The sequence below is a fragment of the Macaca fascicularis genome, chromosome 20 (assembly GCF_037993035.2).
Source record: "Macaca fascicularis isolate 582-1 chromosome 20, T2T-MFA8v1.1".
NCBI lineage: Eukaryota > Metazoa > Chordata > Mammalia > Primates > Cercopithecidae > Macaca > Macaca fascicularis.
Window position 1 is genome coordinate 19,068,610 of NC_088394.1, and position 16,195 is coordinate 19,084,804.

Consider the following 16,195-nt stretch of genomic DNA (forward strand, 5'->3'; position numbering starts at 1 on the left):
AGTACACCTAACGTTTACAGAGCACTTACCATGTCCTAGATACTTGGTGAGCAAACACTTTATATGCTTATCTCATTCTCAATACAGCCTAACAGTTATTATCTCAGGAGACTGATTTCAATCGACTTAATTTTCCTGATTCTGGGGGACTGGAAGAGCCTAGCAAAGAAGGCACAATCGGATTATAAAACTGGAAGGGGTTTTAAGGATTCCCTTATTTCATAGATGAGGAAACTGAGGATAGGTGAATTAAGCAGTTAATGGCAGGATGGGGACTGACATAAAGGCCTCCCTAGTGACTTGTGACATTTTCACTCCTCCTCCCCCTAATCTTACTTCTGCTAAGGGCTTTTGTACCAGGGGCTGTGCAAGAGTTACCTCAACTGTGCCTCACAACTACCCTTGTGATAGGCACTTTTAAACCACCATTTAACATATGCAAAAACAGGCACTGGAAGGAGGATAAGAGAGATAGACTGTAAAGCCGAGTTAGGCAATGAAAAGGGACCCCTGGACATATTTTGGAAGGCTGGTAACATTTTTATGTAGAGAACTTTCCAAAAAGATTCAGGGATTTTTCCGTTACCTTTTTTCCTTTAGTGCATTTTCCCACTGATTTGCAAAAGGGGATAAATGTCTTAAGCCTTCCAGTTGGCAACTAGGATTCAGCCTTTTTTATTTTTTATTTTTCCAGACAGTCTCACTCTATCGCCCAGGTTGGAATGCAGTGGTACAATCCCGGCTCACTGAAGCTTCGACCTCCTGGGCTCAAGCCATCTTCCGACCTCAGCCTCCCAAGTAGCTGGGACCACAGGCTAGCGCCACCCCACCCGGCTAATTTTTAAAATTTTTGTAGAGATGCCGCCGTCTCCCTTTGCTGCCCAGGCTGATCTCGAACTCCTGGGCTCAAGCGATCCTCCCGCCTCGGCTTCCAAAATGTTGGAATTATAGGCGTAAGCCATCACCCCGGGTGGGTTCAGCGTTTTTATCTACAAGAAAATATTTTGGTGAATGTTACATGTTTTATAACGGCTACATAGAAAGGGGTTATCTTTATACACATAAGAAAAAAATGGCAACCTCAAGGAACACTTCAGGGGGCTTCAGACCCTGAGGGGTGGTCCTATTATACTAAATAAGTACATTTATTAATACAGTCTAGTCTGTAGCTTGCATTGAAGACTACGTTTCCCGGCGTGCAGCGTGCTGTCCGTAAGCATTACGTCCTCCATCGCGGGCGCGCAATGCACCTCGGGGATTGTAGTGTTCTGGTGGCCCAACGGTTTTAACAGCCCTGGAAGCAACCACCGGAAGTGCCGGCCCTGAGAGGTGGAGTCGGGGTGGCCGCGGCGGCGGTTGCCAGGAGCCCGCGTTGCCGCTTGAGATCTGTAATATGGCGGGGAGGAGGAGGAGAAGGCGGCGGCGGACCGAGCTGCGCTCTGTCAGTACCATTTGAGCCATTCGCTTCCTGACAAGGCCCGTGGCGAGGGGAGAGGACCTGAAGGGGCCGTGGGGGATCAGGTGTGTGCATGAGGAGGGGGCTTGAGCCTCGGCGGGTCCGGGCTGAGAAGTGGTCTGGCGAGGCGAAATTGGCGCCCTGAGGAGTTGAGGGCGGGCTCTGTTGGGCTACCGGGCCTCGAGCCCCGCCTGGAAAGGCGCCGGCTGTAGGGAGGCGGGACCCCGGGGGCAGCCAGCACCGGGCGCTGAGGTGATGCTCCGATGCCGGCCCCGCCTGGAGGGCCCTCGGTTTGGAACCTTAAATCGGAGGAGCTGGAGGAGGTGGGCATGGGGCGCTGGGGAGAGGGCAGGGGCTTTTTCCTGGGAAATAAAACTAGGGCCAGAGCCGGAGAACACCATCGTGGTGATCAAATTTTGGGGGCCGTTTTTCTTCTCCCTCCCACGGTGCTGGAGAGAGAGGCTTCCCCGGGGTGTGCATTGGCCGTTTATGAGCCCCGGTTACCACAACCAAGGCCCTAGGAACGCTGCTTACTTCGCCTTTGCCACTCTGGGCATACGCTTGAGGATAATAAAGTAACTGATTGCCCCTGGAGCTGCTAGATGATTCCCACCCTTTGATTCTATTCTGGTTACGATCCAAGCTCCCTACCCCCAGTTTAGGCAAATGGCAGCCATCTCGAGATTGATTTGACGGGGAGAGGTCTAGAGACAGGGAAATGAGGAAGCCGTTGTCCCCTTTTCTATATTTTTCAATTTCATTTGAATCCTACGGGGAACCAAGCACTGTCGCTGCCCTCCAGGAATTCATACCCTACTGCTAAAAATCGTCATCATCATTATCCTCTTAATAAGAAAAGCAGTCCCCATTATTTGTCGCTTTCTGCGTGTTCTGCACTATGCTAATTGCCCTACATGCATTAGCTCATTGAATTCTTACAAGATTCCTTTGAGACGGATACCCTGATCATCCCTCTTTTACAGAGGAGGAAACAGGTGTGGAGATGGTAACTGGCTTGCCAAGAACTTGCAGCTAGTATGCATCTGAATAAGAAATCTTCCCCTTTACCGCTTCTACGCAAAGAAGTTTGCGTCTTTGGGGGAACTGATGGGCAAAGAAACGCTAGGTTCTGCAAAAAAAAAAAAAAAAAAAAAAAAAAAAAAAAAAAAAAAAGCAGGATCTGTTCTGTGTTACTTTTACCACTCCTTTCAGTGACATGTCTGGCAGAGCACAGGTAAGGAGCAGATAGGACCATGAGTCTATGGGGTTTGCAAAGAGGCTCATTTGGACAAGGGTCAGTGGTTCTCTATGGTATAAATGGAGAAGACAGGGCGTATCTGAACCTGCTGTAGCTGACAAATTATTACTGGAAGTGGACCAGTGATGTCTGATGGCAAGGTATAGGGTAATAGATTTGTGGTTGGGGTAGCCTCGTAGTCAAGGCTCCCTTAAAATAAAACCTTGCTGACAGTGGTAATTGTAGTGTGAAAGGCATAGTGTCCTCTTGCTTAATCATGGGATATGGACTGCTCACTTCTTAAATGGTTACCTTTGCAGTTTAAGAGGTACGAGTTTCTCTGGGAATAGAGCCATGGTGAAATTTCCATTCTCTAAATTCCATTCTTCCTTGCTAGCTTTGGTGTATAGTCTGCCTTCTTTTTTTCTTCTGGTTTACATTATTGTTTGAGCTTATTATTATTCTTATTCGTTTATTCAATACTTTTATCAAGTGCCTGCTGTGTGCTGATACTGTTCTGTATAATGGGGATTCAGTGAACAAGACTGAAAAGGTACCTGTACTTATGGCGCTTACATTTTGGTGGAGGAAGACAGACAAAAATCAAGGAAATAAACACGATAATTTCAGATAGTGGTAAGTGCTATGAAAATTGGGAAACAGCAGGGTAATGTGATAGTGTGATCGAGGCAGAGTTAATTTAGATGGGGTCATCAGGGACGCCTTCTCTGAGGAGGGGATATCCAAGCTGAGACTAAAGGATAAGAAGGATCCAGTCATGCTCTAAGGATCATCTAGTAATTTGTATAATCTCCATATTAGCACTCATATTTGAATGAGTAATGTATTGTCATATGCTGTGTTGTGCTGTAATAATAATATAGTACTATATACATCTGCAAGATGTAGGACATACATGTACTATTTAAGGGATGTGATTAACTTTCTGAAACAATGAGGCATATCTCTATGATGTTGAAAGAAAAATAAAACTATGGCCATAAAAGTATTAGATTTCCTTAATACCTTCCCTCACTTCTAAATTTGAATTTAATGCTTTGCTTCAGTATCCATAGAAGATATATTACTTTATTTGTATAATCTATTTACATTCTGTGTATTGCTGAATGCATGGCATGTATTAAAAAAATAAAATATTTGAGCAGAAATGGGGTTGTTAAGAAATAATGTGAGTTGAAACCTAGACTAAAAAAAGGCTATGCCTTAAGGCGTTGTATTGTTTTAACTTTTGCTTTTTTAAAATAAATAAAAGCTTGTAAAATAGTCTCACTCACACTGTAGAGAACCATTTGTTCGTCATTAGATTCCTACTTTGCATAGATTGAACACAAATAATTACAACTGAATAGTAGGAAGAAATTTTGTTCTTAAACTATGATTAAACTATTTAGTCAAAAATAGCATTATATCTTATTTTTAAATAACCTGATTGTAATTTTGACTATTTTTTTTCCCATTTCTCATTGCACTGTAATTTGTCCCTGATACTTTGGTGTACTGAATTTTTAAGTACTTTGAGGCCTACCAAGGACATATCCTATTTCATCTTTGCATATCCCACATCATGAATTGAATTTCCCTGCCCTCTCTTTTTTTTGTTAAGAAACCAATTCTTTTAAAATGAAGACATAAAGGAACATTATTGTATTATTCATACCCTTGCTGGTTATGATTCTGATAATGTCTTTTTATTTTCCCTTATTTATTTAAAGGAAACAGTGCCACACATAATGCTGTGCAAATAAGCAATCAATATTTAATGTTTGCTAAATGAATGAATATGATGCCTAATCCCTGCTGGTTACCTTGTATTTTCATAATCACAATTTCCCAGAAACTGTGAAATTACTGGGATTGTTTTAAGTAGTTTGGTGATGGTTCCAATTTTCAACAATAAAATATAATTAATATCAGAGCCAATCGATTTTCTGTTTTTTACCTCTGACTGAGTTGACTGGTGCCCATGGAGTCCAAGTATAGTGTTAAGATAGGCAAATTGAGGCAGGAGGATTGCTTGAGTCTGGGAGTTTGAGACTATAGTGCACTGTGATCGAACCTGTGAATAGTCACTGGAATCCAATTTGGGCAACATAGTGAGACCCTATCTCTTTAAAAAAAAAAAAAAGTAACCTTTGAACTTCAAAGTAGAAAATTTTTAAAAGTAAATATTCTTTGATTTAAGTAGGCTTTTTTACTACAGTGTTTCTACCTTTGTATGATATAGTTTTTCTTGTGTAGATAAGTCCTGTTAAAGAAAATATAATATCCTATTTTACAATCTGAAGTTAGTAAAGGTGTACAGAACTTAGTTTTCTTTAAGAAGGTTATGAATTCTTAGCTAAATTAATCCCATTTAAAGATTGATTTACATGCAATAATATTCAGAAATATTTAATATATCAAGGACATCTTAATTGGACATGTTCTTGAGGTGAATTACCATACACAAGAATTAGCTCCTGATTAGTAAGACAATTCTTTTTTTTTTTTTTTTTTTTTTTTTTTTTTTTGAGATGGAGTCTCGCTCTGTCGCCCAGGCTGAAGTGCAGTGGCCGGATCTCAGCTCACTGCAAGCTCCGCCTGCCGGGTTCGGGCCATTCTCCTGTCTCAGCCTCCTGAGTAGCTGGGACTACAGGCGCCCGCCACCTCGCCCGGCTAGTTTTTTGTATTTTTTAGTACAGACGGGGTTTCACCGTGTTAGCCAGGATGGTCTCGATCTCCTGACCTAGTGATCCACCTGTCTTGGCCTCCCAATGTGCTGGGATTACAGGCTTGAGCCACCGCGCCCAGCCTTAGTAAGACAATTCTGGGAGGACCAGTTATAGGAATTGTGAATTATAGGGACTCTCTCATGCTCTGCAAAATCTGCCAAATAAGATCTGTTTTTCCCAATACATTAAAAATAACATTTTTCTCTCTTGTAGTGTGACTGTGGGAAGATGGAGGAGTATGAGAAGTTCTGTGAAAAAAGTCTTGCCAGAATACAAGAAGCATCACTATCCACAGAGAGCTTTCTCCCTACTCAGTCTGAAAGTATCTCACTTATTCGCTTTCATGGAGTGGCTATCCTTTCTCCACTGGTAAACTTGCTTTGTTTTTAAATAGTTTTTTTCTGTAGTGAACAACTAAAACAGTTCATGGAAAAACAAAAGAAAGGCTTATAAACATTCGAAGAGCTGCCCTTATTTAGAATTAGAGAAATGCAAATGAATTAGCATTTTTTACTTACTATTATAGATTGACAAAGAGCTAATAGAACCTTGTGTTCCTTAGACTGTGGAGAAAATGCACTTTTAATGCACTTTTGCTAAGAGAATCAGTTTATTTTATTTCTAGATGAGAGTTTGGTAGAATTTAAAAGCATACATAGCCTTTGAGTCAGCAGTTCCATTTTGGGGTGTATCCTACAATTATACGTGAGCCTAAAGAAGTAAGTACAGAGTTACATTAGCATTGTTTAAAATAGCAAAGGTTGACGAACAACCTAAATGTCCATCAGTAGTGGAGTAGTTTAACTGTGGTCCATTTTATAAAATCTCTTACTTACCATTACAGTAAGGCAGATGTAAATGTTGAGGCATGGAAGGATCTTGATGATCTAGTGTAAAACACTGTGTGCAGCATGCTGTCAGGGGCAGTATAGAGTCACGATTAGAGGTCCAGGCTGTGGACCAGGCACGGTGGCTCACATCTATAGTCCCAGTTATTTGAGAGGCTGGAAGGGAAAGGATTGCTTGTGACCAGGAATTCAAGACTAGCCTGGTTAACATAGTGAAACCTCATCTCTACAAAAACATTTTAAAAAATTAGGCAGGCGTGGTGACATGTGCCTGTAGTCCCAGCTACTCGAAGGCTAAGGTGGAAGGATTCCTTGAACCTAGGAGTTCCAGGCTACAGGGAGCCAGGATTGCGCTGTTGCCTGGGCTACAGAGCAAGACCCTGTCCCAAGAGAAGGAAAAAATCTCCAGCCTGGGCTACAGAGCAAGACCCTGTCCCAAAAGAAGGAAAAAAAGAAAAACAAAAGCCTAGGCTCTGGAGCCTTCTGGCCTGGTCCAAATCATTGCTTTGCTACTTACTTGCTGTGTAAACTTGTGGCCCATTTTCTTATTTGTTAAATGGGGATAAAATAGTGCCTATCTCATAAGGCTATTTTGAAGATTAAATGAATGCATAGTTATAAAATGGTTAGAATACCACCTGGATCATAAGAGGTACCCAATATAAGTTAACCATTTGGGTTTTTTAAAGGATGGCTATTCCTTTTCTGGGGAGTGGTGAGAGAATATAGGATAATAGGGAAGACACTTCATCATATACCGTTTGATACTAATTGGATATTTTAAAATGTATATGACTTTATTTTAAATCACAAACTAATATTAGAAAAAAGTGAGCTTTAAATTTATGTTTTGGTATAACAGGAGTTAAGAGATTAATTTTAATTAATTTAATTGAATTTTTTTTTTTTTTTTTTTTTTTTTGAGACGGAGTCTTGCTCTGTCACCCAGGCTGGAGTGCAGTGGCCGGATCTCAGCTCACTGCAAGCTCCGCCTCCCGGGTTCACGCCATTCTCCTGCCTCAGCCTCCCAAGTAGCTGGGACTACAGGCGCCCGCCACCTCGCCCGGCTAGTTTTTTGTATTTTTTAGTAGAGACGGGGTTTCACCGTGTTAGCCAGGACGGTCTCGATCTCCTGACCTCGTGATCCGCCCGTCTCGGCCTCCCAAAGTGCTGGGATTACAGGCTTGAGCCACCGCGCCCGGCCAATTTAATTGAATTTTTAAAGACACCAGAGCTAACTGCCAACTTTTTGTAATGAAACTTTCAAATATACAGCAAAATTGAAAGGATAGTGCAGTGACCTACCGTAGATTTACCATTAGATTAAACAATATTTAACATTTTTGTCATCTTTGCTTTATTGTGTTTGTGATTTTTATATACATGTATGTGTGTGTGTACATACATACGTTTTAAAAAATTGCCTAGCTATTTGAAAACCACAAAGACCTAACACTGCTTCCCTAAATATTTTGGTATACATCTCTTAAAAATAAGGACATTCTCATATATAAAGCCCCAATACCATTATCACATCTTAAGAAAATTAATAATTTTTAATAATGTCTAATAATTCTGTTCATATTTAAATTTTTCCATTTGTGCTCAAAATGCCTTTTATAACTTTATTCCCCCAATCTGGATCCAAAGTTCATAATTAGTATTTGCTTGTTATGTTTCTTTATTTTAATCTAGAACAGTTCCTCTATGTCTTAAAAACAATTTTTTTTATTGGTTGGGCATGGTGCCTCACGCCTGTAATCTCAGCACTTTGGGAGGCTGAGGTGGGTGTATTGCATTGCTTAATCCCCAGAGTTTGAGACCAGCCAGGGCAACAGGGTGAAATCTCATACCTACACAAAATACAAAAATCAGCCGGGTGTAGTGGCGTGCACCAGTAGTCTCAGCTGCTCTAGAGGCTGAGGTGGGAGGACCACTTGAGCCCAGGAGACTGAGGCTGCAGTGAGCCCTGATCATGCCACTGCACTGCAACCTGGGTGACAGAGTGAGATACTATCTTTTAAAAAAACCAAAACTGTGATACTGAATTTTTAAAGAGACCAGAGCTATTGTCTTGTAGAATTCCTTAGATCTTGGATTTGTCTCATCATTTCCTAATAGTGATATTTAACTTGTTTCTCTAGTCCCTGTAGTTCCTATGAACTGGAAGTGAAGTTTGATAAACAGGTTAAAAGATTTTTGGAATTCTTTGAAGATGGGGCTGGACGGGGTGGCTCATGAGTATAATCCCAGCACATTGGGAGGCTGAGACCAGCCTGACCAACATGGCGAAACCCCTTGTCTACTAAAAATATAAAAATTAGCTGGGCATGACGGCGGTTGCCTGTAATCCCAGCTGTGCGGGAGGCTGAGGCAGGAGAATTGCTTGAACCCAGGAGGGATCAGGATTGCACCACTGTACTCTAACCTGAGACTCCATCTCAAAAACAAAAAAATAAATAATAAGGAATTCTTTGGAGATGATGCCCTACACTTCATACTAAGTTAAATCAGAAGTTGCATAATGTTTAGTTGCCCTCTATTAGTGATGTTTAGTTTGAACACTTGCTTACAGTAGTGACTGCCAGATGGCTCTTTAAAGTACGCATTTTCTCCTCTTGATTAGCAAGTAAATTGTATAATGATTCTTTTGTACCATGCATTAGGAAAAAGTTTTAAAACAACATATTTGCCAGCTATTTGATAACATATTGCTTGATTTAATGTGGACCAAAATGTCTGAGGCTTGTTGTATGGTGTCTATGACTCCATCTGTTAGTTATTTGTAAGCAAAATCTGATGTTTATGGACCTAATCCACATTTTTATGTTGTATTTGATAGGTGAATATTGCAACTTTTGAAATAATTTTTAATGATATATTTTCTATTTGTGTAAGTCTACAATAAGTCTTGACTGTTAACAGTGACTTAATTTCCTAGGACTTAATAATTAAGATTGAAATCCATTATAAAGAGATACAATGCTTAGAAGCCTTCCATTTTTTAGGTACATTATATTTTTATCGGAAGGTAGAGTGAGGTGAAAGAAAAGACGTGTTCTGATTTTGTAGGCAAATAATACATTATCTGTTTCTTTTATCATTAAACCTTTGGACATTTTTTGAGGCAGCAAAGAGTTAAATTGTGCACTGGTTAGAAAATTAAAAGTTGTAGAATCCAATTGACCCAGTAAAATAAGATACTGAACGTGGGCCAGGCGCGGTGGCTCACACCTGTAATCCCAGCACTTTGGGAGGCCGAGGTGGGCGAATCACAAAGTCAGGAGTTCGAGACCAGCCTGACCAACATGGTGAAACCCCATCTCTACTAAAAATACAAAAATTAGCTGGGTGTGGTGGTGCATGCCTGTAATCCCAGCTCTTCAGGAGGCTGAGGCAGGAGAATTGCTTGAACCCAGGAGGCAGAGGTTGCAGTGAGCCGAGATCGCACCACTACACTCCAGCCTGGGTGACAGAGCAAGACTCAGTCTCAAAAAAAAAAAAAAAAAAAAGGATACTGAATGTGAAGTAATATTCAAGTCAGTATTCAAGTGAAGTAATAAAAAACTCAGCAGTGGCCAAAAGGGCTTTAATTTTATTTCTGTCATTTTAGAACATTTGATTAGTGAACAAACTTTTTTTCTTTTTAACTTTTTAATTGAAAATAATTTACACATAGCAAAATACACAGATCTGAAGTGTTAAAGTTCCATGAGTTTTGATATATGGCATACACATGTATAACTCACACCCACACAGGATATTTTCTTCACCATGGAAAGATCTCTAATGCCCCATCCCACTCAGTACCCAGACCACTGTTCTGATTTCTTTCACTGTAGATTAGTTTTGCCTGTTGCACATGTTTTTCATCTTTGTGATTCAGAACTTCCCAATTTTATGATATTTTTATCGTGGGAAATAATTACATTTTTATGATGTTTTGCAGCTTAACGTTGAGAAAAGAAAGGAAATGCAACAAGAAAAGCAGAAAGCACTTGATGTAGAAGCAAGAAAGCAGGTTAACAGGAAGAAAACTTTACTGACTCGTGTCCAGGAGATTCTTGACAATGTTCAGGTGTGTGATTTATGCAGTTTCAGTTATAATACAGAAATAATAAGATAAGCATTGATGATAATTTTTCTGAAATATATTTGCACTTAACTAATTACTAATGTACTTTACTGTTAGTTTGAGAAGCTTCATAATTTGTGATTTTCCATTTCAGTTACTCCAAAGAGAATGCACTTGCTTGTTAGTGTTGCCCAGTACTTGAATCAGAGGATATTTGCACAATGGAACCATACACTGAATATAATTGCTTATTGTTTGCATTTTGTGATTCTAAAAACATTGAATTCTCAGTGACAAAATGATAGAATTGGGCATTATTGGCCAAACTAATTAGACTATTGACTAAATTACCTTATTCTCATTCTTTGCTTAAGTAAATAACTGCCCCCAATTTTTTTTTGGTGAAAATTCTGCTCTTAGATACACAAAATGCAGTTTAGATACGTTGAATTGTTTAGATGCATCCTGTCTAAAAACTATTTAAACAACACATCTACACCTTGTGCAGTTATTTTTAGATTTGTATAAACAATTTGTTCTGACATGTGGATCATTTTGTACTAAAAAGAAAAACAAATGAATTAGATCGAACGAATAATTTCTACAACATGTAGGAGTGTTCTGCTGTATAACATCTTTTTGTTTTTTCATAATCTTAAGAGTTTGTGGTTTGTCTGTATAATTCGTATTAGATGACACATGTATAATGAACCTTAAGGGCTCATTTCTCTGTTGGTAGTGTAAACCAAAGAAAATGACTGAAGCGAGTCTCAATCGATTTAGAGGTTTGTTTTGCCAAGGTTGAGGATGTGCCAAGGAAAAAGAGACAAAAGTTGCAGTAGGATCTGTGGCTTGTGCTTTTCCAAAAGAGGTTTTGAGGACTTCAGTATTTAAAGGGGAAAGAACAGCAGGAGGGGAAAGAGGAAAGAAAAAAAATGTAGGGTAGGTAGTGAGATAAGTGGTCACATTTTTGTGAGGTTTTGATTAGCACTCACTGAATCCACGTGTCACATGTGAAAGGTGGGGGTAGAGGAACAGTCAGCTATGCATTCATCTCAAGCTCAATAAATCTGCATTTTACATAGGATAAAGTAAACAGAGTAGAGGAGAAGTCAAATATACATTTGTCTCCAAAGGGATGATTTCTAGTCATCTTTGGTCTTTGTCAGTATCTTGTCAGAGTGAGATTCAGCAGAACTCTGGGTTGGTGTAAAGATTTTGGGGCCTACAAGGAATTTCCTTGTGAGCAATTTGCAAGAGAGGCTACCTGGGTAGATAGGTGGCCTTCTATTTTGCAGCTATCTGTTTAGGAATAAAAGGAAAGCAGTTTTTGTGTGACTCAGTTCCTAAGCTTTACTTTTTCCTTTGACATGTGATTTTCCATTTCAGTTACTTGAAATCCCTATGTAATGAGTCTTTAGAATCTGATGAAAAAGTCAAAGGAATATATAGAAAGAGAACAATCTAGACACAGTCTGAGAGTTATAGTGACTCTCATTTGACATAGTTGAGTTTGGGGTCCTGAGATTTTATTTCCCTTTCACAGTAGTATATAGTGTGTGGGTAGTAGATTTCATTACTGTCCGTATTAAGTTTAAAAAATGGATTGAGTAGTGCTAATTTAACTATAAGAGGTGAGTTTTTTACTTACTAGATATTTCCTGTGATTGATACGAAAATGGCGTATCATTTTTGGTCCATTGAGGGAAGATAAAATATACTACTAATAAAATTGTTAAAAGAGCATATATAATGTTGAACTGTAATGAATTAATTACTCAGATAGGAAAATTTTATATAAAACAATTAGATTTCTGCTTCACCTGTAAAACCTAAGATTCTATGATAGAGTTTTTTCTTGTTGTTATTTAGCTTGTCTAACTAAAGGCTCATTTTAGTGACGTATAAACAACATAGCTTCCGAATATCACAAATGTGAAATATTTTATATAAGGAAATCATCTGTTTTACTTAAACCTGTGAACATGTTCATGGATTTCGTAAATATGCATCCTTTTTGTTTTATTTTGGTCCTGAGGCTGTGACTAAGTATGTCTTGTACTGTTGATTGCATAGTACCTGGAAACCATTTTGCATCTTTTTTGTTTTATTTTGGTCCTGAGGTTGTGACTAAGTATGTCTTGTTGTACTGTGTATTGCATAGTACCTGGAAACCATTACCTGTCTTGGGATTTGTAAGGTAAAATAGGAGAGCCATGTGGTCTAGAAAAAAATAAACACATACAAAACAACCAAAAAATATTGTAATATTCAGGCTTTTTTTGTTGTTGTTGAGACGGAGTCTCACTCTGTTGCCCAGGTTGGTGTGCAGTGACGCGATCTCGGCTCACTGCAAGCTCCGCTTCCTGGGTTCATGCCAGTCTCCTGCTTCAGCCTCCCGAGTAGCTGGGACTACAGGCACCCACCACCAAGCCCAGCTAATTTTTTATATTTTTAGTAGAGATGGGGTTTCACCATGTTAGCCAGGATGATCTCGATCTCCTGACTTCATGATCCGCCCGCCTTGGCCTCCCAAAGTGCTGGGATTACACACGTGAGCCACCGCACCGGGCCAATATTCAGGCTTTTGATGTCTATATTCATATGATAATACTATGATTTTTGCCAGTTTAATATACGGATGTATAATTACCTTTAGAAGCCATCGTAGTTCTCTTTTTATTCTTTTGCAAAGTTGGATCATTTAGATACAAAATATCTATTTTTATATTTATTTATTTATTTATTGAGACAGAGTCTCACTCTGTCACCCAGGATGGAGTGCAGTGGTGTGATCTCAGCTCACTGCAATCTCCGCCACCTGGGTTCAAGTGATTCTCCTGCCTCAGCCTCCTGAGTAGTTGGGATTACCAGTGCCTGCCACCATGCCTGGCCAATTTTTGTATTTTTTGTAGAGATGGAGTTTTGCCATGTTGGCCAGGCTGGTCTCGAACTCCTAGACTCAAGCAATTCACCTGCCTTGGCCTCCCAAACTGCTGAGATTACAGGCATGAGCCACCTCTCCCAGCTTTACATATATTTTATGTTTCTTTTTCTCATATATGTAGTTCTCATCTTTATCATCTACCAAATGTTTACCTATTTTGGCTGTTCCGAAATTCATTAACAACTTGCTGTTTTAACTAAGCATCAATGAATCAAATTGGATTTTGTTTTAATGAATTGAGTTTTAAGTTCAAATATTTCTTATTTCTAAATAATTTAAGCTTCATGGCTGGGCTATTGTTTACTACAAATTTCCCTCATTTTATGGAGGGATTTTAGTTAAATTTTGGAGTAAGCATGTGGGTGCAGGAGTCTTATTACTGAATCAGTTTTGCTTAATCAGTGTCCTGGACAAGTTAGTTTTTGTTAGAGAGGGAATCATTTATGTAAGACATTTCATTACTTGCTGTTTATTGCATATATTATTATCCTTGGATGATACCTATCCTACGAGGAACAGTTGGTAATGTTAATAACATGAATAGAAGAAATTTAAGGAAAGTGCTTCTATTCTAAGATTAAATTGCACATGGATATATGAATATATCTGTGTGTGTATACACATATATATGTTCATATTTGTATCAGATTAGATAAGTTTCTTTTCATAAGTCTTTTAATAACTTAGGCAGGATGACCAGTGGGTGTTTTTTCAATAATAATTTGAGCCCCCTGTGATACAGGATACCATAGAAACCTGTCATCTTAGTTTTTCTTTATGTTTTGAAATGTCAGAATTCTGAATCTTCAATTTCATTTTAGAAAACAGTGAAATCAGAGACTTTGTGCAATGAGGAAATACTAATTTTTAAATTTCCTGTTTCAGGTTAGAAAAGCACCTAATGCCAGTGATTTTGATCAGTGGGAGATGGAAACGGTTTACTCTAATTCAGAAGTCAGAAACTTGAATGTTCCTGCTACATTTCCAAATAGCTTTCCAAGCCATACCGAACACTCTACTGCAGCAAAGCTTGATAAGATAGCTGGGATTTTGCCACTGGATAATGAGGACCAATGTAAAACTAATGGAACAGACTTAGCTAGAGATTCAGAAGGATTTAATTCTCCGAAGCAATGTGATAGTTCCAATATTAGTCATGTAGAAAATGAAGCTTTTCCAAAGACCTCTTCAGCAACTCCACAAGAAACTCTTATTTCTGATGGTCTCTTCTCAGTAAATGAACAACAGGATCTACCACTTTTGGCAGAAGTCACCCCAGATCCCTATGTAATGAGTCTTCAGAATCTGATGAAAAAGTCAAAGGAATATATAGAAAGAGAACAATCTAGACACAGTCTGAAAGGTAGTATGATGAGAATTGTTAATGAGAGTCATATAGACAAAGAAAATGATGCTGTTAAAGTGGCTGACTGTGTAAAAGAGAAGGCCCAGTTGACAGGCAAACACTGTGTCTCAGTTATTCCTGACAAACCAAGCCTTAATAAATCAAATGTTCTTCTCCAAGGTGCTTCCACTCAAGCAAGCAGCATGAGTATGCCAGTTTTAGCTAGCTTTTCGAAAGTGGACATACCTGTACGAACTGGCCATTCCACTGTTCTAGAGTCTAATTCTGATTTTAAAGTTATTCCCACTTTTGTTACTGAAAATAATGTTATCAAAAGTCTTACAGGTTCATATGCCAAATTACCTAGTCCAGAGCCAAGTATGAGTCCTAAAATGCACCGAAGACGTTCCAGGACATCATCAGCATGTCATATACTTATAAATAACCCAATAAATGCCTGTGAATTAAGCCCTAAAGGAAAAGAACAGGCAATGGACTTAATTGTTCAAGATACTGATGAAAAAACAAATGTGCCCGAAATTCTGCCAAAGTTACCAATTGATTTAGCAGGAGTTTGTTCAAGCAAGGTTTATGTGGGCAAAAATACATTTGAAGTCAAAGAAGATGTGGTTTTAGGTAAATCAAATCAGGTATGTCAATCTTCAGGAAATCATTTAGAAAATAAAGTTACTCATGGACTTGCTACTGTGGAAGGTCAGTTAACATCCGAAGAGAGAGGTGCACACAAAATGAACAGTACCTGCACTGTGATGCCAAAGCTGCATGAACCATATGCCAGCAGTCAGTGTATAGCAAGTCCAAACTTTGGAACTGTGAGTGGACTCAAGCCAGCCAATATGTTAGAGAAAAACTGCAGTTTGCAAACGGAACTGAATAAGTCTTATGATGTAAAAAACCCTTCTCCTTTATTGATGCAAAACCAGAATATGAGACAGCAGATGGACACACCTATGGTGTCCTGTGGAAATGAACAATTTTTGGATAACAGTTTTGAGAAAGTTAAACGGAGACTTGATTTGGATATTGATGGTGTGCAAAAAGAAAACTGCCCTTATGTCATAACAAGCGGAATAACTGAACAAGAAAGGCAACATTTGCCAGAAAAAAGATACCCTAAGGGATCTGTCTTCATTAACAAGAATAAAATATTAGGAACTAGTTCCAAAGGTAAGGAATCCTTGAAGCATTTGATACCTGCTATGCGGATGATACCTTTATTTTAATAATTGACATTTTTGGGGAAAAAATGGTCTTTATTCATATAGGCACTTAATTTTATCTTATTAGAAAGCTTATAGTCAGCTGCAGTTTATTGCCATTTGATAGGCTTTCTTAAAGATTTTCTTGAGACAAGGTCTGGCTTTATCACCCCAGTTTGGAGTGAAGTGGCATGACTTCAGCTCACTGCAACCTCCGCCTCCTGGGCTCAAGCCATCCTTCCACCTCATCCTCCCAAGTAGCTGGGACTACAGGCTCATGCCACCATGCCCGGCTAATTTTTGTATTTTTTGTATTGTAGAGATGTGGTTTCCGG

At 39.1% G+C, this 16,195-nt stretch overlaps 1 protein-coding gene across 10 annotated transcripts in view; it reads left to right on the plus strand.

Annotated features, from left to right (window-relative positions):
- The first annotated feature begins 1,388 nt into the window (after nucleotides 1-1,388).
- Nucleotides 1,389-16,195, plus strand: part of CCP110 (centriolar coiled-coil protein 110) — a 30,288-nt gene continuing 15,481 nt past the window's right edge. For 3 of the 10 annotated variants that reach the window (XM_015442661.4, XM_065537289.2, XM_065537291.2), the window contains exons 1-5: nucleotides 1,389-1,521; nucleotides 3,187-3,329; nucleotides 5,639-5,794; nucleotides 10,223-10,351; nucleotides 14,181-15,828. In XM_015442661.4, coding sequence (XP_015298147.3) covers nucleotides 5,654-5,794; nucleotides 10,223-10,351; nucleotides 14,181-15,828 — 1,918 coding nt within the window. In that variant the 5' untranslated portion in view covers nucleotides 1,389-1,521; nucleotides 3,187-3,329; nucleotides 5,639-5,653. Of the gene's footprint in view, nucleotides 1,780-3,186; nucleotides 3,330-5,638; nucleotides 5,795-10,222; nucleotides 10,352-14,180; nucleotides 15,829-16,195 lie in introns of all 10 variants that reach the window. The other 7 variants (XM_005591366.5, XM_005591367.5, XM_005591370.5 and 4 more) reach the window with 3 other exon arrangements.